This window comes from Acomys minous, assembly GCF_964271855.1.
Source record: "Acomys minous genome assembly, chromosome: 19".
In the NCBI taxonomy this organism is placed as follows: domain Eukaryota; kingdom Metazoa; phylum Chordata; class Mammalia; order Rodentia; family Muridae; genus Acomys; species Acomys minous.
This window is the reverse complement of record NC_140499.1, coordinates 16,924,127-16,935,637: the sequence shown is the minus strand read 5'-3', so window position 1 is coordinate 16,935,637 and position 11,511 is coordinate 16,924,127. Positions and strand designations below refer to the sequence as shown.

Sequence of the window (11,511 nt, the reverse complement as noted above, 5' to 3'; positions counted from 1 at the left end):
TATATTTTAAGAAATTTGCTCAATTTTATTGTAAATTAACCTGGAACATCCCTCAGTGGTATGGCTGGTAGTGTGTGTGTCCTCACAGGTGACTGTAAAATAATAAAGTTTATTTTGACTACCAGATCGTGACCGTAGGCAAAGAACCTCTCCTGCAGGGGGCGCTTCTTGCTCCTAAGGTGGACTGGCTTAGATAGCTGTTTGTTCTTTCCACAGGAAAATTGTGATTCTGTGATCATTTTTTTCTCATAGTTCTTGGATGACCAAGAAATGATGCTTCCAGGATGTTTGCTAAATAGCCAGTTCAGAACAGTCCTGGGCTCTGTACTGGCTTTTACAGTTAAAATTATTAGCATGCCTGGTATGGGATTACCTGACAAATGACATCAGTCCCTTTAAGGATGCAGAAAAAGGATCCTTGATGAGGCTTTCTGATCACCATCATCCCAACCCAGTCATAAAAGTGACAAAAACCATCAACCCTCAAGTTCACAAGCCTACACGCCAAGCTGCTGCCACCTGAGAACCTGCCTGATCACGACGACCACAGGAGACGTGAACAGGAAGGACGGAAGGCTCACCTCGATGCTAATTTTAATGTGAGCACATGAAAAATAACCACGGCAATGAAGCCATTCGCTACGTGTTCCGGACCCCTGGGCAAACACACAAAGACAGGCCCATTTCTTAACACACATACAGTCAAGTATATTAATTATCATGCCAAGACTGATTTAAAAAAAAAAAGAGCTGGGCAGTGGTGGCACACGCCTTTAATCCCAGCACTCGGGAGGCAGAGGCAGGTGGAGCGCTGTGAGTTTGAGGCCAGCCTGGTCTACAAAGTGAGTCCAGGATAGCCAAGGCTACACAGGGAAACCTTGTCTCCAAAAGACAAAAAAAAAAAAAAAAAAAAAAAAAAAGACAGTAAAGGTGACACGCTGGCAGAAGACAGAGTTGGCTGCAAAACGAAGGAAAAATTCTGTGCCACTTGAAAGAGTCCTGGCCAGTCCACAGCCATCACAAGCTGCCTATCTGCTGAAGCCAACTGGAGCTTTGCTTGTCTCAATAAGAAGAGGACAAGCTACAGTCAGTCCCCAAACTGCCCGATAAACTCATCCAGGAAGCCTTATGAGAACAGAATCAGGTCCCTCCCCTGGAGGTTCCTCTAAGGTCTGACAGATAACTTACACCTAAGGATTTCAAAATGTTTAACCAGCAATCTGGGGTTGGTTTTGTTTTTCGAGACAGGGTTTCTGCGCAGCCGTGGCTATCCTGAACTCGCTTTGTAGACCAGGCAGGTCTCGAACTCACAGAGATCCACCTGCCTCTGTCTCCCAAGTGCTGGGATTAAAGGCGTGCGCCAGCAGCCTGTTTTCATTCCTGATAGAGAAACATTAAAATACAATGGCGGAGGAGGGGAGGCTGAGAGATGGCCGGCCAGCAGTTTTTGGCACTTGCTTCCAAGCTTCATGGCCTCAGTTCAATCTGGAATCTATGTGGCGGAAATAGAATGGCTCCGTGGAGTTGGCCTGACGCTGACACCTCGTGCACCCAGGCATGGTCATCCACCTCCCCCCCCACCTCCAACCAACACACAGGGGACCCTGCCACTGGGGCACACCCATCCACCTCCCCCGCCCCCATAAACACACAGGTTAAAAGCGCACTGGGATCCACATGAAGCCCTAACATTCTACTGTTCACTAAGTATGGCAAGACGGCTGGGCCATCAAAGCGTATTCAATCAAATGCCAGGTACATACTCCGGCATTTTAATTGTACTATAATCAGCCAATCAGTGATGGTGGGAAACAAATCTCAGGCATCATTTAGCCAAAAGAAGAATGTAAGTTTATAAGATGCTTAAAAACCCACATGCATCTAAAAAAACAAAAGCACCGGGATCTGGGTAGCTGAAGACTCATGCAGATGCTTGTGACGGACTCAGCAAGCGGTGTGTTCCAAAGGGAGTTTGTGTTTTCTACAGTTTTCTATAAAATCTGTCACAAATTCCATCACTTTATTTTTTTTCTAAAGAGAGACTTAGGAAAACATAATTTCAAAATAAAATAAAGCCTCTTGTTTTAATGCTGCTTGATAAATATTTTTCCCCCTCAAGGCTCAGAAAGCAGAATTTTTCAATTGAGCATTCGTGTTTAACTCCAAATCAAGTTAAAAAAAACAAAACAAAACAAAAAAAACTAAGTGATTAGTTTTCACCTCATTTCCTTTTCCACTAAAGACCACTGTTTTTAAGAAACAAATAGAATGTTCTATGGTGTGGACTATATTTAAAGGCCCTTATAAAACAGAACTTGTCTACTTTGGCCATTTCCCCTTCCTGCTGGGTTGTCTTACAAGCTTTGGTACAGGAAATCACTCAATTCAGAAACCCCACATGGCTTCTACTACTCACAATTAAATTATCTAAGTAGTAAGTCTTTACGATTAAAAACTGGCATTAACACAGCAGAAATGAACCATCTCTCAGTACCGAGCCAGCGCCATGAGTGGTTGGTGCATCTGTGATCCTAGCTGCAACCTGGGGGCTGAAGCAGGATCGGAAAGGAAGGTCAGGGCTAGCCTGAGCTATGTTGGTTTGTTTTTAAAAGGCATCCAAGCTGGGTGTGGTGGCAGCGCACGCCTTTAATCCCAGCACTCCAGAGGCAGAGGCAGGCAGATTGCTGTGAGTTCAAGGCCAGCCTGGTCTACAGAGTGAGTCTAGGACAGCTAAGGCTACACAGAGAAACCCTGTCTCGAAAAACCAAATAAATAAATAAATAATAAAAATAAAAGGCATCTAGTCTGATACCAGGCGTGGTGGCGCACACCTTTAATCCCGGCACTTGGGAGGCAGAGGCAGGTGGATCTCTGTCAGTTCGAGGCCAGCCTGGTCTACAAAGTGAGTCCAGGACAGTCAAGGCTAACACAGAGAGACTCTGTCTCAAAAAACCAAAAAGGCACGGGTTGCAGTTAAAGACGAATGGCTGGGTCTGAGAATGAAACGCTGAGGCGTGCTCTTTCCTGCCTGCAGTGCTAAGTGCGTGGCAGTAGCCAGGGTTACTTAAGTCCAGAAGCCTGGGCCTCCAGAACGTACCAAGAGACAACACGGTACAGGAGGCTCTCTGAATGAGGGATCAGTGACAGGCTTGTCAGGGGGCCCAGCTGCTAGCCTATGCCACTGCTGAGCAGACTGACGCTACCAGAGAATGAACAGGTGCCACCGTGACACTGGACACACCACAAGCCCCGCCAACACACAGCTGGCGCTAAAAGGCCACAGCACGCTGTCTCCTAAAAGGTCTCAACTGCTCTTAGACTAAGCCAACGCTCCTTAGTCTGGGCACTGCAGCGCAAGATGGAATGGCACCGGGTTTACATACACAGTGTCTTGACAGCGACTGAAAAGCCAGGGCTCCGAGCAGCCTGCTGCTAAGATACCTCAGTAAAGTGCCAGCTCTTAGAAAAAAATAATACAAAATACTAAGACACCAGCGAAAAGAATACTCAAGTTCATATTTTGAAATACTACAGATTTCAAAGTGATCTCTGAACACGGATATTCATTTACAATATCCCCTGAGGGCCAAGCTGAGAAAATATTTGAACTGTAAAACTGTAAAACAGGACGCCAACGTGCAGCTTTCGGTGGCCTAACAGAAAACTATTACAGGTCTCTCCCCATTACACCGTGACTGATAAAAGGAGCACAGTTTACATAAGAACACAGGAGAAACCGCCTGACAGGAAGCCGGGTGGCTTCCCATGCCCTGCGCTGGAACACAGACCGGGACAGTGCCCTGGTGAAACTGAGGCCTGCAAACAAAACGTAAGGTGCAAACGTTCACAGTTCTAGGTCTAGCCCCTTTCCCAGCCCCAGCTGTAGACACCGGACTACTGTGAGTTTTCCCACGTGAGCTCCCTGGAACAGCTCTGTGGTGTTCCTTGGCACATCCTAACTATGAGAGTGTTTGCTAAGGTGGCAGTTCCAGAGCTCTTAGCAAGTTTACATTACTAGATCATTTAAGTCCTGGTGTTGAAAGCTAACCTCTGGGCAACCAGAGAGGTAAGGTAAACGCTTTTTTAAAATGTAGTTTTGCCTCATTTCAAGAAACTATGATATGAACAAAACTCATACTTACAAAATTAAGTGGGGGCATTTATAAAAAAAAAAAAAACCAACCTCGCTTTACAAAGTAACTTGCTTGGGTATTTGATGAAACAACCCAGACCATAAAATTTTGACTAGTACCTTCCAAGAAACATTCTGTTTAAAACTTGAGGTCACCGGTGCCTGCACTTTGTAACTTAAAAGTCTGAAAAGGTTAAATCAAGTAACAATTCCACAGCAGAACGGGCTTAAAAAAAAAAAAAAGAGCCGGTTTCATTAATTAATATATTTTCTGCATTGTAGTTAACATATATGTACTTTATGTACTTTCTTCGCGTCACCTTGTTTTTCATGAAGTAGTGATATGTTATATTCAGACATGAGTACATTTCAACAGTCTTTTGTAATAAATACCATAAAATAATAGAGATTCGCATAATAAATATTCTTTACAATAAAAAAGTTTAACAGACTTTTGTCTTAAAAATAGCCAGGATTCAACTTTGTGATTTATACATAAAATATACAAAAACAAAAACACCAACAACAACAACCCAAAACACACCACAATCTGTGGCTAAGGCAATGGAGACACAGCACGGCCTGGAGCTGCTCAGCTGCTAAGAGTCGGAAGGCCAGTCAGGAGTCAAGGGCACCTTAGGGAGCTGTGGCTCTGAGACACCTGGGGGCGGATCAGACAGGAATTTCAACTACAGTTACCAAGTGCCCTCAGTGAGGGTGTGGGGGTGTGAAGGGAGGTCCTTCACAGATATGGGGTGCTGAAGGAGGAACAGGGAGGTTTAGCCGGACAACATCTCTATTGTGAAGACTGACACTGCACAGTGATTCCGGAACTAGGGCAAAGGGGTGGGGCACGGATGACCCACTGGCATCTCCACAGTGCACCGTGAGGAGAACGCTGAGGGCTGGAAGGAGAGGGCAGCGAGTGGGTGCAGAGGAAACTGTGCCATTCCACTGGGGGCAGGACGCCAAGACAGCTCTCGTCAGAGGCAGACTAATATGTAGCTTATTTAAGCACTTACACGGTTGCTTTTTTATAAACCAAACCAAGTCCACTATCCCATAGTACCCGACCTCAAACAGCTCTCAGCCGAGCCTGGGCGGGGTGCTAGCATCTTCACCGACACAGCTGGAAAGCTGATGAGGGCTACGCAGACCCTCGCAGCTCCCAGAACCCTCGCGGTGGGGGTGAGAGCAAGCTGGGCCCCGTTGTACAGTCCACCCCCTTACTGAGGATCATCCAAGACAGGAGAGACTCTAGAGAAGCAAATCTGCCTCTAATACCACATTCTCAACAGCCACAGTTTGGAAGCCAGACATTTCAGGAGGTCTGCCCACCTCCGGAAAGTCATGACAGCTTGCCCTGAGCCCTGGACGGGCAGCTCTCCAGCTTACAATAGACAGTGTTGGAGTTCCTACACCTGCAGCCAGGGCGATGGGTCCAGTCATAACAGCTCCTGCACAGCTTCAGGCAGCCCTTGGCAGGAGGATAGCAGAGCAAACAGGGGAGGCACAAAGACAGGGCTCCCATGCACAGGTATCTGGAGCAGCAGTGGGACTGTGAACAGGAGCACGGGTTATCCGAGTAAGAGCCCCCATCGTCGTCATTGGAGCAGTGGTAGAAAATGCCCTTCACCAGGCACATGCAGGTCCCATACTCCACCATGCTCTCCGCGGAGCAGAGGCACTGCCGGTCGCAGGCCAGACAGGAAGGCAGCGCCCGAGGGGCCGTGCACTCTCCACACTTGCACTTGCCACACTGTTCGCAGATGAACTTGTGCTGGGCGGGGTCCTCTTTCAAGGGGCCCTTTAAGTCATCCACAAGCAGCTGCTTGGGCTGGGTCCGGATGACCCTCTCTGACCTGTGACTGGGGATGGGCCTGCTGGGCGGAGACCTTCCTAACAGGCCCTGCTCAGAAGACGCACTGCTGCTGCTCCCTGAGCTGGCTGCGCTGCCGGTGCTGGTGGACCTGCTCAGCACCGAGCCCCTGGCATTGCCCAAGTGGCCGGCAGGTCGGTGCTCGTAGCTGCTGTTCACATTGGCTGCTATGATTTCATGAGTCCTTTCCTGCTTTTCGGGTCTTGGTGCGGTGCGAGGAGGCGGTCTCTTCACCACCGAAGGTCCCTCTGTGTATTCATTGCTGCCTCTGATGGCCTTGATCTGGTCAAGGGACAGAATGGTGGCAGGCTGCGTGTCCCTGTCATAGTCTAACCTCTGCCGGCCTTCCAGGGCCGGTGGCTGAATCACCACTAGGGAAGTGTGACTGTCATGCTGATTTGGGGAATCCATGTGGAGTGGTCTCCAGTTCCGGCAGTCAGCGGAAACCTAGCGAGCATCGGAAATCCTAAAGAGGAGGGAGAGAGAAAATAAGCGGGAGAAAGCATTTTGGGGAGAGGGGCTCCTTTCAAGTAACAAATTTCCCAAGCCATCTGGTAATGACCTCGGTTTCTCGGCCGCTTTCAGTGATGCAGAACCCTGGCCAGAGTCCAAGCCCAAAAGAGATGGCAGAGGACCACATCGCAGGGAGAAAGCAAAAGACCTCATGCCGCAAAAATGAGAAGTTGCTCTCCAGCTTCTAAAGAGCAGAGGAAGTCATGTCTTCCTGTTTGCAAACCTAACAAATAATTAAGATGAAATATGCCTTCAAAGAGAGCATTCCATGTGCGCCCTGGAACTGTTCTCAGGAGTTCACTATCAGTTCACTGGCAGTTCACGGAAGGAGAATGTCAGCTACTCTTTAAAGATTAAGAATGGCTTTAGTGCTGTGGCCTCTTGGCCATTTGTATGCTGTTAAGAGCTTTAGATTAATGAGAAAATTAATCAAAGCAACTTCCAAAACACTGGCTACTCCGAGCTCACGTGCAATCTCAAAAGGCCGTGTTTTTGTTGTTGTTGTTGTTTGTTTGTTTGTTTTTTCAGAAGTCAGGAGTTAAAGCTACCTCATCACGGATGAGCAAAAGAGGCTATGGAAAATGAAGACTGCAGCGGCTCTGGGTCACACACAAAACTCCATGTACCGTCCGGATGACAAGAATAACTTTTATGAACAAGTGTCGGGCCTCTGTAGCAAGGAGAGGAACCCTGGTCTTTCTGTATTATCTGTATTTCCTTCCGTTTATCTACAGGACAGACCTGGGTTTTCACAAGCTCTGAATCAACCTGCTTTTTTTTTTTTTGTAATAAAACAAATACACTGACATCCTGACACAACAAGCTCGTTCCCACATCAAGAAGAAATATCTTCCCATGTATAATGTATTCTTCCTAACACAGGACAAACGCTGGCGTTTCCGTTTCAGGCAGGGCAGTAGGGGCATCTAGGTCCTTCAAAACCCACGGATGCACCTTAATTCAAGGCACTCTTTGCACTTTCCAGGCGCCAAAAAAAGGGGGGGGGGTCTTAAGGAATAAGGCAGTTTGCTAAGGATGCTAACTAATGTCCCTAGACTACATATATGTTAGCTTCTTGGAGGCCCCTCTAGTTTATTTTACCTTCTCCGCACATGAGAAGCATGCTTTAGTACCCAAGCCCTAAAAGATACCGGAAAACCGCCAATCGTTACTTCTGTACCGTATCTACTTTTTAAAAAGTTAAAACTCCAAAGCGAAGACTTTAAATGTGCCAAGTCTCATCCACAAGAAAGTAAGACGTGGGGACGCTAGAGTAAAGAAACCCCCAGGCACGGCTTTAATTTGCCATCTTACAGGGCATTTCCAAGCAAGTCCGCTCGGGCGGAGCGCCGAGGCGCCCCGCAAGCGACCAGAACCAAGCCGGAGCGCGCGGACAGCACCGTGGGCAGCACCGCCGGGCGCTTGGGCCCCACGCCGAGGCCTCTGGGGCACCGAGCCGCGGCGGGTCCGGCGGGGGGGAAAGTTATGAATGAAAACAGCACGCGGGCGGGAGGAGGCAGCGCCCTCTCCCCGCGTCGCGCGGCACTGCGCTCGGAGCACAGGCGGGCGCTAGATCCCCAGCGCCATCGGGTGCCGCGCGCTTGGCACGGGCTGCGCCGAGGACCGCCCGGCCCGCCCCGGCCCGCACCTGCCGCCCGCACTCACCTCGGCCTCCGCGGCGCCGGCCGGGGGCGCCGAGCGGGCGGAGCGCGCGCCGCATCAAGCGCGGCGGGGCGGCCGGGCGCGCATGGCCCGCGCTGCGGCCTCGGCGGCCCCCGGACAGGGGCGCTTCTCCGCGGTTGGCGGCGGCCGAGGGCGGCTCGGGGACATCCGCTGGGTGCGCGCGGCGCCCGCTCCACAGCACCGTCCCGGTCCCGGTCGTCAGGCGCGCGGCCCGGCGTCGTTTCGGGCGCTCGGGTCCCCGCAGGTCCGCGTCCCCGCAGTCGCCACGCCGGCTGCAGACGAGCAGAGACAGAAACACGTGAGTCCCTCGCCAGCCCGGGACGCTGTCCTGCTCGCCGTGATGGACAGCCACGAGAGCCCCTGGTCACACGCGGCCGTGCACGTTTTGCCCCCACGGAATGCCCCGCAGTCCAAAGCGCGTGCGACCGACGCGTCTGCGCGCAGGGTCGGGAAAGTCAGGTCTGGCACGAGCGCCCGGCGGGTCGATCGCCAACAATGCGCACAGACACGCGGGTGCGCGGTGGTGCCAACCGGGGTCCGCACACGCGGAACTCGCTGCCCGGCTACGGGAAAGCGAAAGGAGCCAGCTCTCCAGCTGCAGGGCCGACCGCAGAGCGCCGGGCACAGAGCTAGAGCCCGCTCAGAAAAGGTCCAGTTCCTTGAAAAAAAAAAAAAGCCACCATTCTCACCTGATCTCGCCAGGTCCTCGGCGGGAGGGGAAGGCTCTTGCCTAATGCGGAGCCAGCGGCCGGCCCTCCGGGGACATGCACGCCGCCCGCAGCCGCTCCTTAGCCCGCAGAGCTCTGGCCGCGGGGCCGCCGCAAACCCCTGCGTGCTGAGCGCTCGCGCGCGGGCTCCGCAGCATTTCAGCGTCGCCGCCACCTCCACCTCCACGCCGGGACCCGCCCCCGGTGATATCATGTGTCAATCACGCGGGCTGCGCGAAAACCAGGAGTAGGATTTTAGCCATCTCGGATGTGGACTCGAGGACGCTCTAAAAAAAAAAATCTCGCCTGCCTGCAGAAGTCCTGTGAGCGCAACTGGGGAAGAACCCACATTCCAAGGCAGTCGGCCTCAGATTTAAGGGGAGCGGTGTACTCACCCCCAGATTTGAGTTAGCAAAGAGTTGTGAAGAACATTAAAAAAAAAACCTTGTACATTATGCCACCATGCCCCCCAGGCACAGGAAAATGTATTCTGACACAGAAAGATGATTATAACAAAGTTAAGAGTGTATGAAATACGGAAGTTCCAGAAAGGACAGTCACTTTTGCAAATTTAATATAACCAACATACCACATGACGGGATTTCTTCTGTGGGGTTTTAATGATTGCTCAGTTTTGGTTTGTGATATGATCCCAAAAATATTATGAAAGAAAAAAACACCACCACAACAACAAAAAACCCAAGGCCTTCCTGTTTCATAATGTTTGTATAATTTTGTCAAAAACACCAATATATTTTTTAATCAGCTAAGAGCCAACTAAAATAAGCATAAAGCTTACCAAGAAGTTTTAGTTTTAATCGTATGTCTGTCACAGGGTGGGGGACTGTAGTGACTGAGGAATGCTTTTTGCTTCTTTACAAACTCTAGAATCTTGGACATTTATTATCAGAACCATGCAGCTTACGGTGCAGTGAGAAGAGCAGTATGTGGAACTGATAGAAAATAGGAATCAGGAATACTATTGGATCTAAATCACCTGCGAATGTGAGTTTGCCTAGTTTGGGTTCAAAGTAATTTTTTAAGGTCTTAACAATTGCAGTGAATGTTTAAAAACTTTTTGTTGTTGTTGTTGGCGTACGGTATTCCCAATCCTTTAAATGCTTTTAGAAATCACAGTTATGTGTGGAATTACGTGCACGGAGCCCAGGACACTCCCTGCAAAGAGCAGCAGCAATAATCAAGTCCACTGGACGATAACAGAACACACTAAAAGCCGAGGCGCTGTGTGTTCACCCTTCGTGTGAGGGAGTGTGTTAAAGCCATGTGTTCAAGGGTAAAGTTGGTGGAACTTCTGTGTCTTGGCTATTTTCCACAGATGTGGCCGTGTAATGAGTGTAATGTGGCAGTAGACCTGTTTTTTGAGACATGATTGGGAGGGCCAAATCAGAAATACGGTATCACACCGAGTTTTTTATTTGGCTCTTCCCAGCTACCTGCACCAATTTGGGGCCCGAGCTCAGTTCACCAACGTGATAAAGCAAGGAGAGTGAGCACTGGACAGTTTTAATTACATAACACTTATAAAAATATAATTTCAAAGATTCCTATTTACATTTCAGTGTGTTTCAGCCAGAGATGTGCTAAACAAATTTCCTCAGTTAACAATCCATGAAATTTTGTCACAAACACTATCATCATGGGCCATGTCCTATTTCAGAATAGAATAGATTGCACAGATTTGATTATGCTTAAATGCCTCCATAGTGTTTTTGTTTGTTTGTTTGTTTGTTTTGATTTGTTTTGGGTTTTTTGAGACAGGGTTTCTCGGTGTAGCCTTGGCTGTCCTAGACTCACTTTGTAGACCAGGAGGGCCTGGAACTCACAGCGATCCGCCTGCCTCTGCCTCCCAGGTGCTGGGATTAAAGGCGTGCGCCACCACGTCAAGCCATAGTGTGTTTCTTGAGATATCATATTACTAGCTAGGATCAGAATAGACTTGCCACCTTGAGTCTGGTAGATATTTAATGAAGTGTGCTTCATCTTTTGATTGCCTGCAGTTGTAAGACGAGAGAAATTATGTATTTTTAGCTTAAGACAGACAGTGCATTTTATTTAGTAAACTCAATTGCAGTGAGTCTAGTCTAGGAAAAAAAAAACAGCTGGAGTAGGAAACGTTTTTTGAAAAAGAGGATGCAAGGGTCAGTGGGGACATGTCAGTAATTTCTATTCCCTATGTAAGGTCTGTCTAAACACAGTGGGGTAGGGAGGGAGGGCCCAACCCAGTCTTCAGTTTCATGAGAAACCACAATTATCCATCTCTTTTGTTGAAGGGGAGTAAAGTGAAAAACTTGTCTGGTGAATGCCTCAGAAGTGCCTGTGACTTTAAAGAAATTAAAGTACTCAAAGACCTGCTGATTTATTTATTTGTCCAAATAAAAACATCAGAGCCACTGTGTCTGCTTCCAGGCCAACAAGTGATGCTCTCTAAATCACCTAGTATTTCTGTAATGTCATGATAGCTTACATTAATAATTGTGAAATTAAGTTTACTATCATTCATAGTCTTGCATGCTGTGAGGAAACAAACTTGAAACCAAAACACCACAGAAGCTGATGCGCTAGTGGGATCCAAAACC

The 11,511-nt window shown here is 48.8% G+C and overlaps 1 protein-coding gene across 2 annotated transcripts; it reads right to left on the bottom strand.

Annotated features, from left to right (window-relative positions):
* Positions 1-4,382: 4,382 nt before the first annotated feature.
* SPRY1 (sprouty RTK signaling antagonist 1) lies at positions 4,383-11,255 on the bottom strand. Of its 2 annotated transcripts, XM_084769846.1 has the most exons (3): positions 8,897-11,254; positions 8,190-8,479; positions 4,383-6,477 (listed from the first exon to the last, which is right to left on the bottom strand). In XM_084769846.1, the coding sequence occupies exon 3, from the start codon at positions 6,420-6,422 to the stop codon at positions 5,481-5,483; it is 942 nt and encodes a 313-aa protein (XP_084625972.1). In that variant the 5' UTR covers positions 6,423-6,477; positions 8,190-8,479; positions 8,897-11,254; the 3' UTR covers positions 4,383-5,480. The 2 variants fall into 2 exon arrangements, with proteins under 2 accessions (XP_084625972.1, XP_084625973.1); XM_084769847.1 differs by lacking the exon at positions 8,190-8,479 and having other exon boundaries at positions 8,897-11,255.
* Between the last annotated feature and the right edge of the window lie 256 nt (positions 11,256-11,511).

What these genes read in the sequence shown, in the direction of transcription:
- SPRY1 (XM_084769847.1), bottom strand. Translation starts at nt 6,422, where the DNA reads ATGGATTCCCCAAATCAGCATGACAGTCACACTTCCCTAGTGGTGATT.